Below are 22,619 nucleotides of genomic sequence, written 5' to 3' on the forward strand. Positions count from 1 at the left end.
GATTTAGTTCCGGTGCTGTAGGAGATGGCAGCCACTCCAGTAGCTCTCTAGGTTTTAAGGCTGATATACACTCAGAAACCAGGTCGTCTGCGTGTGTTTCGCAGTGAACGCAGATATGCCCCCGCCCCTTCCGCAGACTCTCTGGTGCACCTCTCTAAATATGGAGGTACTCGCAGACAGTGCCGCAGAGAGGAGGCCTCTGATTGGTCAAATTGTTTGGTACCTTACCAGCTTGTGCTGTTTGTATGACCGCCATTGCGGAAAATTACTTGTGAAGTTGGACCAGATAGAAGAGCGAGGTGCACAAGAACGCTGGGACTCTTTTTCCACCGCTCTTTTTCGCTCCATTTTCCCTCTGTTGTCGCACAAACTCGCCCCCACTTCCTCACCACCTCGGCCGTATCTAGACCCACAGCTTGTTCGTGATTGCCCCTCTTTGTGTGGAAAGCCTGCATGCTGAGCCGGTGACAAGAGGGGAGGGGAAACAGCAAAGTGGTGAGGGGAGACTGATGAGTGCTACAGTTAGAGCATGGAGGTTAGAAATAAAAGTACCGATCTTGTTAAATGAACATTGTTCAAAGGCCACTGTAGTGCCCATTATCATCAGAACACTAGGGGTAGTAACCTCCACAGTGGACAAGTGGCTCCATTAGATACCTGGGGATACATCATCCATCTCAGTCCACTAGAGTACTAGGCAAAGCTATTTCAAATAAACCTCAACGCCTAGGCCTCTGGTAGACTACCCAACCATGACATGTAGTGCCACCTACCCCGCCCAGGAGTATGAGGGGTAGGTAAAAGAGTTGGAACATACAGTAATAGTTTTGAAAAAAACAATCAGAGCAGAACAAGAGGGAGTGTTTCTTGTTTCTTTGAAGTCTTGTCTGAAGTTCAGCTTTTGTAGACTATTTTGTGGGTAACAGGTACAGACAATAGAGGAAAGTATAGCAGTTTGAAATATTTAAAGATGATTCTATTTTTGCTTTCTGGCTTCAAGGAGTGAATGGTAGAAGAAGAAGTAGATTAGAAAGATAAGGATTGTAGAATCTCAAGTAGAGTTGGATTCCTACTGGTGACAGACAGATGAACCTTAACTGGCATTGGTTTTGAAAGTATCACCTGTCTGCCACTCCCAGTGAGGAGAGAGAGATAGGGAGAAACCATCACACATCAGTCTGCACGCAACTCTGGATATGACAAATTGAAGAGGATGTTAACAACAAACTCAAAGGTAATCCAGAGAAAGCCCCAAAACATTATACTCAATTTACACTGTCAGACTTAAAAACTTAAAACTTTTATTGCTTAATTGTGGTGAGATTGGAACAATTTGTTGTCAGATTGGTATGAATTTTTTCAAACTGTAATTTTTAAGTTTAAGTAGATCTGGCAACCTTTATTTTTATATGAGATAAAAAATGCTGGTGCTAAAATATCATGCAGTGATAGAACTTACTCTGTTTTTAAATGTGTTACTTTAAGAAACAGATTAAACTAATTTATCTTAAAACATTTATATGTTTTTTATGAATGTAGACAACAGAAACATATGTGTTTTGGTCTGTCAACTAGCATTTCTATACCTTTTAATGTTTTTATTGTGTAAGCACTTAAACTGTGTGCTAAAAAATGCACAAATTAAAGTGCCTTTGACTCATTTGCCTAAATTAAAATATTAAATTCATCTTTTCTTTTCATCTGATATAAAAAAAAAACCTTACATGGTATATTTAGCAAATACTTATACAATAGAGTGTAATAGTTGTGCCTCAAGCTAGGAATAAGTGTAGACATTAAAACCATTAGAGCATTAGTCTTGGATAAAAGAAAAAATCTTTATTAATTTAACAATGCAAGTTCCGTGAGTTGTGTGTTGTCCTGGCAGCTCACCTCCCATCTGCAAATTTGTTATTTATACACTCAATGCAAATGCATGCATATATACTCACAATGCAAATATTCCTGATACTACCAGCCCCACTGCTGTAAATAATGGCTGAACAAATAATCAACAAGAGCCAATTTGAACTAATTTGAATATAGAATTGGCCGATATCAGTTAATTCTATATTCAAATTAGTATACAGAGTAATTTAGTGTAATAGTAATATAAACACAGTGTCTGACACTGCTCTAAATAATGATGTCACATTTTTCATTAACATTTCTATCATTACATTCACACCAAAATCAGCTTGCAGTTTTAAAATTTGGTTTCAGTTATGAGATTCACTCTGCATTATCAACATCATTAATCCACTCTGTTCTCCTATGTCTGGGAAACTATCTGTCTGTCTTTCCGTCCCTCCATCCATCTGAAAATTGTTTCAAAACAGGTGATCTGCATGCTCCTGCTTTATATGATGACATCCATATATGATATTGTTTGATTAGATTTTATAAATCAGTAGAATCAGAAAATTGCCACTTATATTTACAATTCCTCTGCAATCTGTAATACAACGCCTCGACTGTATCTGATTTCTCTCTGTTATACAAATGCATGCATCATTGAAAATCTGATTCAATAGACAGGTACATTTCATGTGTTTCAACCTGTGCAAGATCCATTTGTGGTGACCATGCCCTTGTGACACATCACTAAAGGCCGGGTCACATCGGCTGTGTATAACTTTTTCATTTCCGATCTGATTTTTTTCCATGTCACATTGACTGTGTACAGAGGCTCCGACTAGGCAGGATGAGTAGATCTGCGCAGATGTTTTTTAACTTCTGTTCCTGTCCCACACAAATTGAAAAAAATTCCCTAAATGACATGAACAGATTATGAAATTAAAGGCATACTATGCAACATTTTTCAGTTAATTAATGTGTTCCATAACGTTTTGGATGATTAAATGAGTCATTTCAGGTCGAACAAAGGTTTTCTCGGCCGCACTGGTGGTCTGTAGGGGAAATACCATACTTGCAACTGCAGGAGCCCTCGGCCCGCACCCACAGGCTCAGAAGTCTTGTGCATCGCGAGAGTCGGTTTTGCTTTACGGCGAGAACTGCTACACGCCTCCAGTGAAAGGCATGCTCGTTGCTAGCGCAGTGGCAATATTTGTGCAGTCATCATGGCGGAACCAGCGAGAAAACAGCGAAATTTTCAAACTCGAAAATTGGAACAAAATAGTCACTTACCGCAGTAGACATGGTGATTCGTTGCGTTCGCCTGTCTGCTAAACTCAAAACAACCGCGCCTGGCTTAACGGAGAAACCAGGAGAACAGCTGAGCATATTTACGACAGTGCACTTTTACTTTCGCCCTCTGGGGGGAGCCTCGCTGGAAAATCAACACCGGTTGCATAGTATACCTTTAAATATTACAGATAACAATAAAAAAAAAAACAACTAACACACTTTATGAGTCTGTGCTGCATCTATTTAACCAGAACAGATAGATAATTTCTATAGGCCTATGTTAAAATATAATAGGACTATGTTTAAAGAAAAGTAAAAATAGATAAGGCAATAGATACAGTTGGACAATTTATATGCTGGCTGAGGCAGTGAAAGGTGATTATAAAAGAGAGATCTGTGAAGTTTATCAAAGTTTTTGTTTTTCTTTTTTCATAAAGAGAGGAGAGTGCTAAGCTGCCCTTACCTACACTGTCTCTCTTTCGTTAGTTTTTTTTTTTTTTAGGATCACTACTTTACTATAGAGGTGTAAATCACATCCATCATGGCGATTCGATTCAGTATCGATTTCCTTACCCAACGATTCGATTATTTTCGATACTCAAGAATACACCACGATTCAATTCGATTCGATTAATCAATTAATCGGTTAAATTTTTTTTTTTTTTTTTTTTTCTACACCTTACAGGCTAAACAAAGTTTCAAGTTTGAAATAAATCAATGAAAGCTGTAATATCGTTATGCATTTTTTTTTAGAAACAACAGCAAATAACAGAAGTAGAAAAGTTGCATAAAAAAAATACTGCAAAAATACTGCACAAAATCATTGCAATGAGTTCAATGAAATACCTCGGCTCCAGAGTGTCTACGTCCTCTCCCAAATTGTAGATGACCGCAAACAGTCCCGCAGAGGCCAGCTTGTTTTGTTTTTATGACTGAAATTGCGGAAAACAACTCGTGAAGTTTGACCTGCTAGAAGAGTGAGGTGCGCGAGAACGCTGGGACCCTTTTTCCACCTGGATCTCCGCTCTTTTTGGCCCTCATGTCCCTCCGTCGTCGGACTAAACTCGCCCCCACTTCCTCGCCGCCTCGGCCGTATCTAGACCCACAGCGTGTAGCACAGACCAGGCTTCAATATTGAGCATAATTTAAAAATGTCTGTGTCAAGCTTGCTGCAACACACTGCTGAAAGAGTATAACCAGGAAGCGAGGTAGGAGGGCAAAATAGGTTTAGCACCACCGCAGCACGGGAGGAGAATTACGCCCAGGAACAAATGGATAAAAATAGACCGGAGGAAAATAAAAACATGAATCGATTATCTTGCGGACGTGTCGATGCATCGGATCGTCGGCTTTTGGATCAATGCATCGATACAAAACGATTATTATTTACACCCCTACTTTACTATATCGGTTTTCTGTCCTGAAGTTTGTCTACACTTTTTCTTTATTTCAACTACAGTGATTAGCTGCACTTTCCTTTACTCTTCCTCATACTTTTAAAGAGGATCACCACATTATCCGTTTTCTCTCCTCCTGACCTCCTATTATGAGTATTTTTTTTAACTGTGTCATAGATTGTTTATGCTCGAGAATGACTTGCCTGCTATGTATATGCCGTGCTACGCCAAACCTCTTTTCCATCGCCATATTTCCCCCAAAGCGGATGTTTTGTACTTTGTAACCGTGCCTCTCTAGCTGTCAGTCCCATTAAATAGCCTCTTAATTGCTGTATAGTCAGACTAAACTAGATCTGCAGAATAGACCTGCAGCAAATTGTATCGGATGTGTTCATCCCTATTGACTCTCAATGAGCACTAGATGCCACAACCTCATCCGACATGATTTTCTGTTGGATCGGATACAAAATCAGATTCTGCGTGTTTAAGGCTTAACCCTATAGGGATGGACAAGTAAGTCCTCTATCACCATGGGCCAGGGCAAGAAAGGTACATCCACAGCACTGTTAGCCTGTGATGCCTCTGCAGCCTGGCATCCAGACAAAAGCTGTTGAGCAACCGCTAAAAAAAGAAGCATGAGCCCATTTTTCACTGCCACTCAAAAGTCTTAGGATTCTCAGAAGCACCAGGCTTTGCAAACATGCTCCAAATAGAACAAACCTGACTGTATTCTATGGTGACTGAGAGATTTTACTTTGTATTTTGATAACAATAATAATTGAAGTTTATTGATCTCACACTGGAAAAACTTACATTTGCATTTAAATTTTCCCCTTGGGCAGCAGTGGCCTGCCATCGTGCAGCGCCTGGGGAGAAGTGTGGGGTTAAGGCATTTGCTCAGGGTCCCAGCATGCAGGATTTGGCAATAGAACCAGATACTTGCAACCTTCTCAAAGTACAAGTGCACTGCTCTAACTACCAGGCCAACACTCCCTCCAACACTTTTCCCCAGAGAAAATATGTTTTACTTCGCAAAGGTGTCTCTTTTCCGGTCAGACCCATGAAATTCCTGCCTTGTCCAAAAACGGGACATAGACATGGATGAATAGATTGATTAAGTCTAAATAATTTCTGAGAGTGAAGATAAGTTTATACTAGCTATGAATGGTGGCACCTAAAAAAAAATAGACAAATAGACTTATTATGCCTCAATGAGGATGGAACATATTCTAACATAGAAGGAAGTCTAAGAAGGAAGTCTAAAACATGGATTCTAAAATCTTTTGATGAAAGGACACAAATAGCCCAGAGGGAGGGTGTGGTGTCTGAGGAGATCTGAAAAGTGCTGATTGATGGCTGTACGGTATTGCTTTTTAAATCCTTTGAAGAGCATAGGTATGTGGCAGTGGGTGACGGTTTGAAAACTGAAACCTGATGCCACACAATGGTAGTGTCATGAAACGAGGACAAATGGACCCAGTATTCAATGAGAGACAGTCAGTAGGCAAGTTCAAAGCGTTTATTAAATGAAGAACAAAACTAAAAGGGGAGCTGCTAGGATCTGTGGCATGCGGCGACTGCAGGTGGGGGGCGGGGCACCGCCCAATCTCAGACACTCTGTTAGTGGGAGAAACACAGGTAAGTGACCATGATCATCTCACAGAAGATGATTATCTGAGTTGGTCACTTACCTGGTTTAACAGTCCAGTCTAAGAATACCCCCAGTGGTGCAGTCCCAGAGGTCTTGCAGGAAGCCAAATCCTGGTCAGGGATTCAGAACAGACAGGAACAGACAGTACAGGCAGGATCCAGGCTTCCAGGCATCGTAGAGCTCCCAGGCAGGTTTAGAGTCCAACAGAGTCCGGAAGCGTGACCAGGCGGTCATGCACAGGAGCAGACATGATCAGATGCAGACGGGGAGGCTCATTGGATGAGGGTAGCCGAGACAGGACGTGGAACCAGAACTTGATGCAGGACCTTTAAACTGGTCTCCACCTTGGAGCCAGGCTTACTTGGATAAAAACTGAACCTCCCCACATACAGAGCCAAGAACCCTGAGGACTCAGCAGGGGAGAAACAGTGGACAAGCAGGAGACGAGACAGACACAAAACCCCCCTTCCACTGGCCGCCAGGATCCAGGTCAAGAAGCTTGGAATCAACGTAATAGACAGGCTAACAGAAAAACAAATAATGATCTGGCCGCGAATGCTCAGGCTGAACAGAATATAAACCAAAGGAAACAGGTGAGAGGAATAAATTATAATTGAGGCAGGGAGAAAAAAATACAGGTGAAAGAAATAACCAATTAAGGGAGACCAAGCAGGCCAGATCATGACAGGTAGAGCAACTTTTGAAAGCTTATCTTGATCTTTATGAAAATAATTAAACATAATCATTGAGTAACATGGTTTAGGAATAAGAAAATTTGTCAGGATAATTTTTGGAAAAAATTGTTTTCATATCATGTCTAAAAAAGTATAGAAAGTTAGGGTTGTATTAAGATTACCCAAAATACATGCAGGCTTATAAAACATTTTCTCTATTATTATTTTCTCTATTATTTTTCTGCCTTTACCTTGTCTTGCAGAGTGAGATCCAGCCACTCCAGCCAAACAGAGGCCAATGTTTTAGAAGCCGTTGCCTTATGAAGTATGGCTTCATATTCCTTTTGTTGACCTTGTGTGTTTTATGCTTCACACTGTACAACTTGGATGTCAATAATCAGAGGAGCAAAGTATCAGTCATGGTGAGAATTAATCATTTTAAAGTCTTAGCCCCATTTACACTACCCTTTTAAAACTGTGACGAGACCAGTCTGAGCAAGGTAACCTAGATAACTGTTGAGTGTAAACATGCAAACCTGAACCGGACCTTGCCAGACGCAACTGAACTGCGCTAAACTAGATCTAGTTCAACAGTAGGGCTCGGTTCAGTTGAGGCTCGGTTCTCTGATGACAAAGAGCCTATTAGCAGACCGCGTCATCTTCTATTTATAGTCAGCTTCCAGTAGTTGGTGGTAATGCACATCAGTAAATTGCTTGCCAACTGCCACAAAGCAGAAGAATATTACATTACAACATTACATTTTTGAAAATGGCTTTAAAAGAGCTTGGTTTGACCTGGGATGACGCAGAGACTGAGGCTCTTATTGCAATTTGGAGGACCCTATCCATGCAATATTGGACGGAACAAAACATAAGCACAAAGACTTCCTACTAGTGAGCAGTAGTACCATAGATCATCACTAGGAGGCGAGGAACCGTGTTAGCATGATGTGTAAATGGTCGCAAGATACCGAGCTCGGCACGGTTAACTGATCCAAGCTCGCTCCAAACTCAGCATGGATTGGTTTTCAGAGGGTAGTGTTAAGTTTTATCTCTGAGATTCATTGGTGTTATTTTGATTCTTGTGTTCTAGGTATTGGTGATTGTATTTGAGTTCTCAGATATTTCTTGTTTGCCCTAATGTGTCAGTCTCCTTCTCCCTAGCTCCCTTCTTGCCTCTATTCACACCTGCTTCCACTCTGCTAATTAGCCGGGTCTTTGCTTCTCTCTCCCATTTATTCTTCTCCTGTTCAATCACTCTTTGCTGGTTTGTCATCATTTATTTGCCCCCTTTTTGGAAGTATTCCTGGTTCTCAGTTTTTTGTGGATTTTGTGGATTTATGTTTTGGATTTTTGCTTCTGTTGAACTTTTGTTATTAAACCTTCAAGTAACCACCTCAAGCTCCTGTGTATGCATTTGGGCCCTGTCAAACCTCCACTCCATTACTCTGGGGCTCTTCCATTCCATATACATTTATTGCAGAGTCTGTCACATTGACAGAAGTAGTCAACTGTCTGCAGAAGAAAATTAAATCTTTGGGCACATTAGGGTTGGGAATTGAAAAGATTTTCACGATTCCAATTCCCTTTTCGATTCTATGAAACGATTCGATTCTTTATCGATTCTTTTTTCGATTCCAATTTGGGGGAAAAAGGAGAACAAACAGTTTGATTATCAGAATCAACTTTGTTTACTTAACTATTGCACAGTCTTACAAACTCAACAAGATCAAGATGTCCACAGGAAATGTGAAACTGGAGTAACATCTGTGTTTAAATGAAAAATAAATATACAAGAACAAACTTAATAACCAACAATGTCTAATAACAAATGATGGGATAATAACCTATTTTAAATAACAAAAAATACTAATTATAAAACAGTAGTAGGGAAAATTAACAGTTCTTTTGCAGAAAGATGAGCATATCTGCTTTTTCTGGAAGGATACAGGATCTTTCCGGGCTTATGGTGTCTCCAGCCGTGGAGAACACCCTCTCAGATGGGGTGGAGGAAGCCTGCACACAGAGGTAGTTTTCAGCCAGTCCAGATAGCAAGGGCAGCGTATCTTGCTTGTTCCACCACCACAGTGTGGCGCTATCCCTGCAGGGGATGGAGGGCAAGCTTTTATAGAGCTGGATTCCCTCATCTACCCTCTGGGCTAAGGAAAGACGGGGCTTTGATTCACAAAGTGACCGCAGCTCGTTGTCTTCCTCCTCGAATAGTTCTTCCAACTTGCGTAACTTACGTAAAAACGTGACGTAAGTCGTGCTCCCCAGAGCCGGCGCTCTAGGCTCTGGTGCTGCGGGAATCGAAAAAAGAATCGTTCAGTGAGCTGCCAAACGATGCCATGGAATCGGAAAATACGGAACCGGTTGTTAACAGGAACCGGTTTTCGATTCCCATCCCTAGGGCACATATCTTAATAACATTAACTCTACCCCTTAGGCAAAAATATAAAGTAGAAAATTGTTCTAAGTCATATCTAAATGTGTTCAATAATGGTTCAAAGTTAGATTGAAAAGTATAAAAGACAGTGGGAAAATAAAATTCCTAGATGTCTGATTCCGGATTTTGGCCATCTAAAATCGTCAGGCTTAAATGAATCTTTCAGCAATGGGAGGTTATAGGGACAGCCACTGACTTAGTCCATTCAACTGATCAACTATTATTAAAAGTGGGGATATAGAATGGCGTAATTGTGATAGCAGTGCCAAGGCATCATCAGCATATGATATAATTTTATGGATGCTCCCATAGATCTAATACCAGGAAACTAGGGGGCCTTGCTCATAGGTGCTGCAAAGGATTCCAGCGCAACAGCAAAAAGCAGAAAGCTGAGAGAGCAGCCCTGTGAAGTGCCTTTAAAGAGCTTGAGAGATTTTACGTTTACATTTTGTGTTTCTTTTCTGGTCAGACCCATGAAATTGCTGATTAGTCTGACAAAAATAGACCTGGGATGTATACATTGATGAAAAGATTGATTATACTAAAATTACCTTTTTTTCTGAGTGAAGATGTGTATGAATAGCAATATTTCTAAGAGAGAGATGTATAGATTTATTTTTGCCTAAATGCGGAAGGAGGATCCTCTGAAAATAGAAGCCTGAGAAGGAAAACAGGTAACGTATTCTAAAGAATATTGATGGAAGGTGACAAATAGCTCAGACAGAGGGTGAGGTGACTGATGTGAGAAGTGCTGATTGATGGCAGTAGGTTCTTGCTTTTTAAAGCCTTTGAAAAGCATAGGTATGTGGCTGTAGGTGACAGTTTGACAATTGAAACCTGATGCCACACAATGGTAGAGCTAAAGGTTTTGAAAAGTCATACTGTACTGTCAAGTACATACTGAACTTTATATAGTTCAGTATGTACTGTATAGGGTTTTGAGTCTAAGGGGCAAGACCAAGTTTAATAGGGATGCACGATATTGGGATTTTGGCCGATATCCGATATGCTGATATTTTAAAACTCATGTAGCCGATAACCGATACCGATACAAATGTTAAAGCAGGAGTAGACATTGAAAATAGCAGTTTTGTTATCCATTTCTGACACTTTGAAAAATAATATACTCAAATATATTTTCATATGCTGATATCAAATTGATCTATTTTACTTTCAAAATCTCACGAAATTTCATCGTTCTGTTACAAACTCTCGTGATATTTTGCAAATTTTTGTGAGATTTTGTTAGTAAAATAGATCGATACCGCGTCAATATATCAACATATAAAAATAGGGCAAAATTTCGATGACATATAGCAATATTTAATTAGTAAAATAGATTGATATGGTGTTTTTAAATGGCAATATATCAGCATATGAAGATATTGTGATATTTTAATGTATCAATATTTTTTCCCTCGTCTTTAGAAGTTTTTAAGTCTGTAAAAAAGAAGTTTTTGAGGAAGAAGAAGTAGTATTTTTTATTTATTTTTTTTAGACTTTAGAAAATCAGAAGCTGATCAAATATCGGGTTAAATATCGGTGGGGTGGCCGATATTCAGTTTTGAGGCCGATACAGGCCGATACCGACAGGGGGCCGATTATATCGTGCATCCCTAAAGTTTAATATAGTTTTTTTCGGATAGAAAGCAAAAAACTGAAGTGATGGAATAGCCAGTTAACTATCAGGTCCAACCAGGGAGGAAGTGTGGAAGGGAGAGCATCGGCTGAGGGACACAGGAGGCGGAAGACCTGAAATTTAAGTTGAGACATGTAGAAGGAGATCCTGTTCCTGTGAGAGAGTAAATTAGACCAAAAAGTGATATCAGGACAGCATCCTTTGTCTAGTGTGACGGGATCATGCAGAAAGGGAATGGAATAGGCAAGAGTGTTGAAAGACCGACTCTGGGGAATGATACCCATATGCAAGTTTATATGATCCAGCACCAGAAAGAGCAGCTGACGCTTAGTAAGGACCAAGTAGGACAGGTGAGGCCCTGATTTCTCTCGGATATGGGCCAAATTATCAGACCATGGATTCAGAGTCAAGGTTGTTGCCCAAAAACCCAAGCTGTTTTGCAGGACCTGTTGTTTTTTTTCTCTGATAAAGCTACGGCAATCTGATCAAAGACCCCCTTGGAGCTTCAGAAGAGAGGGGGGATCTATGAGCAAGAAATCGTTAAGCAGGTACAGGGCCACAGACAGTTTTATTATATTAAGAAGAATCCAACACAGATCTTTGGACAATTTATTAAATAGGTAGGAGCTAATTCAACAGCCAAATGTGAGATGTACAGCAAAATAGAACAAACTGTTAGATTAAGCTCTCAGAGGGTGCCACTGGGAGGGGTGGACCGGCATGGGATTAAACATGTCCGGGATGTCGGCCGTGGCGAACCATGTACCTCACCTGGTTGTTTTAATGAGCGAGATGGCATGGTTGCCAGAGGTGTAGAACAGAGAAATGGGGGTTTGGAAAATGAAAGAGTTGATACTAGGGTGTTGACCTAGATGAGGGATGGAAAGGTATTTGCAGGTGGCCAAACCTAGGGGGATAACAAGGAATCAGAGGATAACTAAAAGGACCAATCATGTAGCCAACAGATACTTCCTTAAGAAGCAGACAGGTCACTACATCAGGCTCTGAAAGTGCTGACTTAAGATTGGAGCAGACAAAGGACAAGGCGAGGGGAGAAAAAGTACCCATGAAAAAGCCCTGAGAAATATGGTAGAGGAGGAAACCCATAAGGCAGTGATCGGGGTGATCAGAAGGAGCAGGGCCAGAGCAACCACCGTGGAAATTTTGCAGGAGACCAATTCCTGGAGCCACAACCTTTTTTGACAAGGGAGGTAGAGCGTGGGCAGGTCTACTTCAGATGGGCTTACTTTCACAGGCTGCATGTGTGGAAAAATAAATTTGGGAAATGTGCTGACAGACTCATCAAAGTTATTGAAAAAGGTTTCTAGAATCAAATACCTGAAAGGGTCTTGTGTGACCGACCCAATCAAGGATACACAGGGATGGTCATGGGGGCCTGGCAGGAACAGAGTGGAACCGAATGGATGAACAGAGCGAGCTCTGGTGGCCTGCTGTACCGCACGCTGTGCAAGTAATGGCTTGGGTAAGCACAATAAGTAGCTCGGTGTCCAGGGCAAACCAGTCTAGACGCAGAACCCTAAACACTGAGGACTGACATCGCCTTGCATGAAAAACAACTTATTATAAAGATAGAATAGGTTGCAGCCGTGCTTAAATCGAGGTGACTGAGGTGACGTGCTGGTCGACTTTAGGCGAGGGGAAAATGGGAGAGACCAGATTAATGTATTGCCTGGAAGATTTTTGAGTGAATGGGTATGTGGGCCCTGTCTGAAATGAAAGAGAGCAGAAGCATGAATGAGAATGAGGAGTCTGAGAGTGACGGAAGAAACCGAAAAAAAATCTGTCTCATCTGAGGATGGTCTGAGTTCAGCATCTGCGAGAGTGAACACACCGGGACATGACTGAGTCATGTGCTTTGAAGGAGTGGAAGCAGAAAGGCCAGGAGCTGTGATGGACAGAAGATGTGAAGAATGTGAGGCGATCCAGTGATTAAGCAAGGCCATGAAGGAGAGGAGTGGGGCGTCCGGTGGATGGGGGTTGGTATGGATTCAGGCAAGGAGGCAATGGACTGAGCCGAGGTGGCCTCAGGCAAAGGAGGAATTGGACCGGAGGGAAGGCAGCCTCAGTAGCACTTGGCAGGGGGAGGCTGGTGTCTTTTTGGTGCATTTCCCAAGGACAGGGGTAAAGGAGGCTGTGAAGATGGTTGAATAGATGGAGAAATTCCCCATAGGGAAGAAGGGAAAGTGAGCTGAGCCACCTCAGAAGAGTCTAGGCCAGCACAAGGCGATATACTGCTGGCTTGTACTGTAGTAGAGGAGGATCAAACAGCCAGGTGAACGCTGGGGCGAGCTGGCTGAGTGGGGAAGGAATCTGGGCTCTAGTGGAAGCGGAGCGGAGATTAATTGTGTCACTCTTGTGACAGTCCATGCCCAGAGAACGAGGATGACTCCAGCGGGTCGGCTGACAAAACACAGAGGACGCTGCCAGAGAGTTCCAGATGATAAAGCATAGAAGGCAGCAGCACTGACAGGAGGTTAGATCAAAGCAGAGGAAGTAAGGCAGGATAATCCAGGTATAAGTCAGTAGGCAGATCCAGGTTCAGTCAACAAGAAGAATCCGACAGATGTCCAAAGACAGGTCAGGCAAACAGATCAGAACAGGGACAGGCAGACTCAAAGGTCCAACAGCAAAACGGGTCAGGATCAGGTAATCAGAACACAAACAGTTACACTAGAAAATATTTCAAAACGAAAGGCTCAAGAATAATGTGGCACTGATGACTGAGAGCAAGCAGCTTAAACTGCGGCAGGAGCAGGTGTATCAGATGAGCAGTAATGAGGAACCAGGCAGATTTAGACAGGTAATGAATTGAACATTTGGCCAGTCATCAGCACTAAGATCATAATAAAAAAAAATATTTGATTTGATTGTTTACTTTTTTGTCATGCTCAATAGACATTATTCATATTGCACTGAATTTTAAAAGCAAACTCCCCATTTTGTTTTCGATGTTTTTTTGCTGAGATTTTTTTTGTCTACAGATAGTAGGATTTAATTTTATTGGACGAGGTTCATTTGTATTTTGTATTGTGAGGTGATCACAAGAGGATATTTTGTACTTAAAGAAAATACTTAAAGAAATAGATGGGTTTTGAAATATAGCATATCCTGCTGTAAATAATTGTATCTAAAATATTTTACATTTTGTTTATCTTTTCACAAATAGCGTAGCATTAATCAAACATATCATTAAAATACATAGTTTTATGTACACCAGTTTCACATTTTTCCAGAGACTCAGTAAGATTTAGTAACAGTTTTAAAATGAACAAGCCTTTATTTCAGTACAGGTTTTTCCATTTTTTGGCTGATGATCTGTTTAAATCCCTGAGCTTCCCTGTGTTAATTGACTTTCTTACTAAGCTGTCCTGTCTCATCAACTGATCCACATTGATCCACAGTGATTTGCTTCTCTGGTTTCGTTTTTACAGTTTCTTTTTTGTATGGTTGATTTACTGCCTAAGCTTTATGTCCTGTTTCCTTAAGTTTTTCTGTAAAATGTGCTTCTCATTTCCTCCTAAATCCCTTAGCTCACAATGCAACTAAGATAGTATTATCTGTGTTTTGTTCCTATACAAAACTCTTAAATCATGAGAGAGATCCCAATAATTGAATTAATTAGAATCTAATGCTGAAACTATGATTGAAGAACACTTGATTTGCTCAAATTCTACTCTCACCTCTAGATAATGAAGAAATTCAACACCACTTTGGCTTCAAAACCCACTGTTGAGACTCTGAAGACTACCATGGTTGCTTCCAACATGATGCCGACTCCTACTGATGAAGCTCTAATGCATCCCGATGAGCCTACCAAGTCTACTGGTGTCTGCTCCTATCATTCTGTATCCCCTGAAGATGCATTAGAGTTAAACATGTTAAAGGAGTCAATCACCTGGCCTACAACACCATCTTTATTATCTAACTTTTCTCTAAATGACACCAGTGATCCAGCTCAAAGCACTTTTACTATTCTACTGAGGAAAGGTGGAGGGAGTTGGCATTTAGGGGATCAGTTAGAGGTTCTGATAAATATTCATGACTTTCAAGATTATCCCAAGAAGTTTGATGGAGATGTCCTATTGGCTCGGTTGCACAATCCTGCTCTTTCTGCAGGTGTAGTAGGAACAGTGCTTGATCATCACAATGGTTCCTACACTGCTGTTTTCTCTTTACTCTGGGAAGGAAGTGCACAAGTTGAGGTAAGAATAAATTGCAGTAATGTGTCTTAGCTAAGGCCTGCTTTTTCAGTGTTGCCAGTTGCATACATATTTGGTCTCTCTATAGAAAGTGCAATATACAGCTAAGATGAGTTACAACAGGAAAGTAGGCTTTCCAACCATAGTTATACTTCAACAATTTATGGGGAATTTCTATAATCAACAAACAACGACTGCCCTGTGAAAATTTATAAACTCCACTCCAGATTGCCACTGTCTTGATTTAATAATAGCTTAAGAATGATGTTATTTATCATATTTTTCGTCAACAACTTATCAAAAGTCTCTTGGCCTTATCTTCAGAAGGTTTGTTAAAGTAAGTGCAAACATGTTTATATATGCAGAAAGACAGCAGACATTGGGTCAAAATGCTTTTTTTTAAATATTTGGTTCTTCATCCATATACAGATCATATTCATAACCAAACTGCACAAATCCATCAGCAGAGGAAATATAAATGTACATTACCATGCAGCAGGCGATTTTTCAAACCTGTTTTAGTACTTCTGAAAGTCAAATGCAAAAATATTTGGACCATCAGAAAAAACAATAGTAGAATATCATTCTTAAAAAGAAAACATCTACGCAAGTAGGCACAAAATAACGCAATCAGACAGCATACCATCTGTACACAGTAAATCCAAGACAAAAAAAATAGCATATTTATTGATAAAAAAAAAAGAAAAACAAAACACTCTGTGTTCCTCTTTCCAGTATAGGATGGGGGGGTGCAATTAGTAGAAAAAGACAACTTATATACGTCCAGTAGCAGTCTCTGTGCAATAATAGAAATAATAGACAAGTTTTACTTTTTGAGACGAAATAAAGAAATTAACATGAATTAAAATTAAGGTGTTTTTTTAACCCCCTGTACGAAAAATCTTGCAAACATGCTGGCACAGGTTGGATAGGTTACGGGTACATTTTGTATAAGTTATGAGCACGCTGAATTAGCTGTAACACGTTGGCACACGTTGACATACAGAAAGTATATCAACGTGTCGGGAAATTTTGAGCATGCACAAAATTTCCCGACATATGCCAGCGTATGCTCATACGAGGGGCACAAGTTACAGGTAAGTTATCTGATCATTGACATACATTAAATGTAAGTTATTCATAAGTCGTGGTGTCCAACTTATCCAAAACTTATGAGTAACTTGTGCATAACTTATGCATAACTTATCAAGAATTTAACTCCAACGCATATCAATGTATTTGACGTATTTTAGATGACCAGTGAATGTATTTATAACTTGCACCTATTGTATAGTAGAGTTTTGGTATAAAACAAGGGTGAGCAAGAAGGTGAGTGTGATGGATCCTCCCTGCGTTCACGCCCACGGCCACGACCAACAAAATTCTTAGCAGAGCTGACGCTGAATCTGCTGTGACTGAAAACCTTTTCTCTCTTCTTTTTCTTTATATAGTTATTCTTTTTTTTGGGGGGGGGGGGTGGGGGGGGGGGGGGGGGGGGGTTGCGGTAAACAGCAGCTAGGCTAATACCACAATCAAAGACATATTTTTTTGCACCACCCAACTCATTGCTGCTCCCCTCAGAAGCTCCGATGTGCCTGAGGGGAGCAGCTTTAACTGATGCTTCGTAATAACGATAATATAATACTTGTGTATCATTTCATGTGCATTACACTGCCGTGCATCATGCATAAGTTAGGCTGTCGTTGGACATAAGTTCTGGACTCTTTATGAATACTCTATGTATACGTACAAAGCTACATCAAAAGCTCACCATAAGCCAGCATTTTAGGAGATTCTGGGACGTCAGGTATATGCTGTCTAGATCGCCATGGTGTGACAAGGCCCTTATATTCTAATTATACGACCAGCATCTGTATGCAATGGGCATATTAACCAACATTAGAACGCATGTCAGGTGACAAGTTTTGATTGGACAATATTCTAAGATGCAAAATCATATTTCAATTATCTTAATACATTTATTTTTTTTGTTGTTGTTGTTGTTCCAAAAGGTGACCCTTGATCATCCCAGCGAGGCGGTCACGGTTTTGGAAAAACTGACACAAGAGCAGCCTGACAGAATTTACTTTAAAAGCACATTTCGCTCAGGCTCCACAACCGAAACTGTTAGTTGCAATGTGTGCCTTGAGGCTCCCAAACAAAAGCTGTGCAACTACACTGACATCTACACAGGGGAGCCCTGGTTCTGCTACAAACCAAAGAAATTGAGCTGTGCCAACAGAATCACCCATTCCAAAGGAGGTTTCAAAAAAAAAATAGAACCTAGTGAAGAGCTGCTCTTTCAAAAGTAAGTGTAATGTTAAGTGTATACTTTATACTTTGCAATAAAAAATTCACAATAGATTAAAATATTTTGAGATATGTAACTACAAAAACACTCCGACCGAGAGGGACCAGTCATAGGGCGCTGTCATATATGCAGTCCATACCAGAAGTCCTCATGGAAAGGTAGTTACATTTTCAGAATTTTTTATCTTCTTTTGGTCGTCTTTTTTAACATTAGGTTGAAGCATATATGTTATATATTTAATCAAATTTTTTTTAATGCAATAGACCTCTGAGTGCTCTCTGTAGATAGACTCTATTCTGTATTTTTTTTTCTTTAGCATCTTAATTTTTTCCATTAAATTTCTGATAAATACAAAGAAATCAAGACTGTGTTGATGCTAAGCCAACATCTGCTGTACCTAAAGTCAAGAAAAAAGCTTTTTATCCCTGGTGGTGACTAATGACTGCTTTAGTTATTTTCCCCTAAATATCCTCACATAGGATCAGACCACCAGTAAGATCAGTTAACAGGCATTGACGTAATCACTCTCTTTGAGTATGTCTGTCGGCAGAGCAGAAAGCAGCTAATGCAAAGCTACGAGGGGGAGGAATAGTCGCAGTTGTTGGGATCGAAGCTGGTCAACACTTCTCCCAGAATTGATTCCTGTTGTTGCAGATCTTCTCCCCCAGAGAAGATATAAACTTTCAACCACACAGCCAGGATACGTCCAAAGCCTGCTTCTGGGCTCTGGGGTTGGCTTTGAGTGACAGACCCTACAGATCAACCAGCCTTGCTTCCCAACACATTGCATTTGTTCTGTGAGGGTGAAACAAAAAATGTCCTGATCTATTGTGCTTCAAGTTGCACATTGCCTCCTGGTCCTAGAGCCAGCAGCATCCCTCCTGATAGCATCTCCTGTGACTAGCTCCTTGATAAGAACCTGGACACTTACTCCACCGGCACCAGCTTCTCTCTACTTTCTGACACTAGAATCCTTCTCAGGCTGTTTATGGCAAAAAAGCATGCTACACGCCTTAATCAGCTGCTTTCAAGGTCTATGATATTTAAGAGACTATACCACAATCATTTAATGACGAGTAAAATATATATTTCAAACTCTCTCTGTGTGTCATGTACATTTGATGTTCTCAAACTGTCAAGGAATAAGATTTGAAAAAGAAAAATATCAAACAAAACAGAAAAATCAGGAACTTCTGGTATGGACTGTTGTGGCAGCGACGTGTGACTGCAACAAGGGATTATCTGAGCTATAGAACCGGTGACTGGTTTTGGCAGTGCAATAATGTTATAATAATGAGTCTGCTAAGCTAAAAGAGTAGAACATTGTAGGCTACTACATGATTACTTTCATTTCCTAGGCTGTACAGATACACAAATTGTAATATCTTTGTATTTTTTTTCCCTCTTTCTGGACTGGGGTCATTTAATGCCAAGCCCAGCTGTTAGCACTAACTGACTTATGGAAGTCCTTGACTCTGTTATCATCTTCATGTGTTTTTATGTTTCTTTCTATCCTCTGATTTTACTCCCTTCTCGCCCTTTTCCAAAGTTTTACCCCAGCTCTCTCACTTTCTTTCTTCTCTTCCTTTATTTCAGGGGAATTTAAAAATAAAACAGAACAAGTGTTCAATGTTTTTACTCATTTCAGTTAGTGAACCTTACGTTTTATAGATAAGTCATTTATTCAGTGTGATTTTATAGGTCTATGTATTGTTAGATCCCCAATAAGTTGTAGGTAAATCTTCCAAAGACTTTCAAGTGATTTGAAGTGCCAATTTCCAAGAAATCACACTGCCCCTCAATAGTGGGGGTTACTGTAAAACTACCAGGGACAAGTGAAAGTCTTAATCAGAAACATACAGATGGCTGAATCATTTACGGAAATAGAAAAATGACTTTTATGCTGAACACATGACAATATGGATGTCATCTGATGTTATATTCCATTGCAACTAAAATTTTCTCTGCTTTGGCTTTTTTTAAAGAGGTATCAACATGAAAGTCTTTGTTCCACCATCAGGACCTGCAAGCATCAACATTTTGCCGTCACTAAAAGGTAAGATTTTCTTTCTACCTATTAGAGGCTATAAAATACTTTTTAATATCTGGAAGGAAGGAAGGAAGGAAGGAAGGAAGGAAGGAAGGAAGGAAGGAAGGAAGGAAGGAAGGAAGGAAGGAAGGAAGGAAGGAAGGAAGGAAGGAAGGAAGGAAGGAAGGAAGGAAGGAAGGAAGGAAGGAAACTTCAACTTATCTTCTCTTCCAGGTCAAACTAATGAAATCATGAAGACCAAACCTGCTGGTTATTACTACAAAGGTGAATGGCGAGCACTGGATGGCACCACTGTAAATCAGTTTAACAATGGCACAGCTATTAGCAGCTGTCTGAAAGGGAAGATGGTTCACCTGTATGGAGACTCCACTATCAGACAGTGGTTTGAATATTTAATCACAAGAACCCCAGGTAAATGCCCAGGAGAAAAGTCCAGTAACATTTATGTTTAATGTTCATGTCTAATTATTTTTTCTGTAATATTTTTAGATCTAAAGAAGTTTGACTTGAAAAGTCCACAGCAAACAGGACCTTTTCTAGCCTTGGATTATAAAAACAAAATCATGGTTACATTCCGCTGCCATGGTCCTCCTATTCGTTTTACGAATTTAATGATCAGTCAGACACGTTTTATTGCCAATGAGTTGAAAGGTTTGGTTGGAGGCACCAACACTGTTATAGTTATTGGCATCTGGTCTCACTTCAGCACTTTCCCTGTTGAGGTCTACATCCGACGTCTGCTAAATATAAGGAGGGCAGTGGTGCAACTGTTGACCAGAGCTCCGGGGACACTGGTGATCATCAGGACAGCCAATCCCAAAACACCAAATCTCTATGAGACACTGACCAACAGTGACTGGTATTCCCTACAGCGTGACAAGATTCTCAGAGCAGTATTCAAAGGGGTGAATGTCCGACTGGTGGATGCCTGGGAGATGACTGTTGCCCACAGCCTGCCACACAGCCTCCATCCACAGCTTCCTATAATAAAGAATATGATTGATGTTGTTTTGTCCTACATTTGTCCCACTGCTGGGGAACAAAAGAAAAAGTTTAGAACTGTATAAAATGCAGTTACCCACAAAGGACAAATTAATCAACAGTTTGGATGACAGATTCAATCATTAACAAAACAAAAGTAGATAAATTCGGTTGCATGCTTGAATGGGTATTATGGAAAATAGTGTAATAAGACAGTCTTTACAATATTGAATAAATGTTTTGAACATTATTGATTTTTAAATACTAAAAGGCTCTGTCACACTCTGACTTCAAACAGGCAGTATCAAGATTTGCCTTTGGTTCCCTAGCCTCTTTCACATTACTACATTATGCTAGATTATGTTGATTGGATCCAAACTAGGGCTAGCATGAGAGATGCTAGGTTCCTGAATCTGATCCTGACCAATTTTCATTTTTTTTTGTTAGGGATGTTAAAAAATTTAATTTTAATTTCTTTTTATTTCAATTCTTAATGTATATACGTCTTTAGTCACCACACATTGTGTAAACAAAATAATGGAAACACTAGTCAGTTTCAGCTTGTTTATTGCATGCCATTGTCTAAACATTGTAAACATTAGGGTGACTGAGGTTAAAGGAGAAATAAATTCAAGGATCATTTTTATATGGGTTATTTATATTCATAACGCTGAGCCTGGTTGTGCTGTAGGTTTCTTGCTGTTAAGATTAAGTTTTTCCTCTCCACTGTCGCTACAAGCATGCTTGGTTTGAGGGATTTCCTTCAAGTAAATGAGTCAATGCAATCAACTGGTTTTCCTTAGATAGAAAACTTTGAATCACTTTGACTGTATGATCTGGTTGAATTGTCCCTGTACAGTGCCTAGAAATGACTTGGCACTATATAAATAAACTGAATTAAATTGAATAAAACAAACATTTATTTATTACATTTCTCAAAATGGATTCAAGAAATAACAATGAATAATCTAAGTACATTTTTTTTTACTTTTTATCATTATACAGGGTCAGATCCAGTCATGTATGATAATGGGAGGCCACAATTTAAGAAAACCTGTTCTTCAGAAGTTCTTGATTTTGTTTTGCGTATGCTTCATGTATTACAGTATCAACTTCCCTTATTACATAACCTGTAAATTACCAGAGGTACGTATTAATGAACTTTAAAACATTAACTTCAATTAAAAAAAGCATCATAAGATGTCAAAAATAAAGCTTTTCCCACAATCTTTTGAAGGTAAAGCTTTGTCCATATAACCATCTGTCAGGAGCTCAGAGGTTTGGACCCAGAATTCAGACGAGACAGACAGTGAAGCTTTAAATGAGTTTATTAAACAAACTGCGTGCGGCTGCTCATCAGCTGGCGCGGGTTCACTGGATTCGCTGCGGGGATATGGACTCAGATAAATATCTCAGAAGCTCAATTGGGGAATTATAATGAGCTGAAAGTCACCAACCTGGCAAAGTTCGGTCTTAGCTCAGAAGGAGGATTAAGGTCCGGAGGAGCTGAGCTCCGCAGCGTGTAACTGAGCCTGAACCAGAGATCCAGAAGGAAAGAGGAGCAGCGACCAGCAGCAGCCAGAGCACACAGAGAAAACGAGGGATCCAGGAGGGATAATCCAAGCCGTGGTCAGAAGACGGGTCCAAGGTCGGCAACAGGTAGAATCCAGAGAAACAGAACAGACAAACAGAGCAGAGCAGGGGCGGCCAAAACTCAGAAGTCCGTGGGCAGAAACAGGTCAATATCAGGCAGAACACACAGAGAAACGCTAGAACTAGACTCGCTGAAAGCTTGAATAATCTGGCACCATGGGCTGGGAACTGGTGGCATAAATAGGAGAAGAAACAGGTGGATCTGATAAGAGATAATTAGGCCGGGAAGGAGCAAAACAGGTAAGAGGAAAACCCAGCCTATGGTGCCAAGATCATGACACCATCATTCATTAATAGAATACAGTTGTTTGCATGAAGCCAAATGCATAGCATTATTCCACAAGGTATTACATTTAGCATTATTTTAGTTAAAGGTTCTCCTTAAATAATAACTTAGAATCTCAGAGTATAACATCAATACTAGTGTTTAAGGGGATGATGAATGCACAT

The 22,619-nt window shown here is 40.2% G+C and overlaps 1 protein-coding gene across 2 annotated transcripts; it reads left to right on the forward strand.

Moving 5' to 3' along the window:
- Positions 1-1,087: 1,087 nt before the first annotated feature.
- Positions 1,088-21,409, forward strand: LOC119792910 (NXPE family member 3-like). Of its 2 annotated transcripts, XM_038299756.1 has the most exons (7): positions 1,088-1,234; positions 7,133-7,291; positions 14,662-15,177; positions 17,187-17,482; positions 19,471-19,541; positions 19,749-19,946; positions 20,025-21,409. In XM_038299756.1, exons 1-7 carry the CDS (start codon positions 1,214-1,216, stop codon positions 20,600-20,602), a joined length of 1,839 nt encoding a protein of 612 aa, XP_038155684.1. In that variant the 5' UTR covers positions 1,088-1,213; the 3' UTR covers positions 20,603-21,409. The 2 variants fall into 2 exon arrangements, with proteins under 2 accessions (XP_038155684.1, XP_038155685.1); XM_038299757.1 differs by lacking the exon at positions 7,133-7,291 and having other exon boundaries at positions 1,142-1,234; positions 20,025-21,408.
- The last annotated feature ends 1,210 nt before the right edge of the window (positions 21,410-22,619 follow it).

This window comes from Cyprinodon tularosa, unplaced genomic scaffold (genome assembly GCF_016077235.1).
Source record: "Cyprinodon tularosa strain WSP-4 unplaced genomic scaffold, ASM1607723v1 ctg434, whole genome shotgun sequence".
NCBI lineage: Eukaryota > Metazoa > Chordata > Actinopteri > Cyprinodontiformes > Cyprinodontidae > Cyprinodon > Cyprinodon tularosa.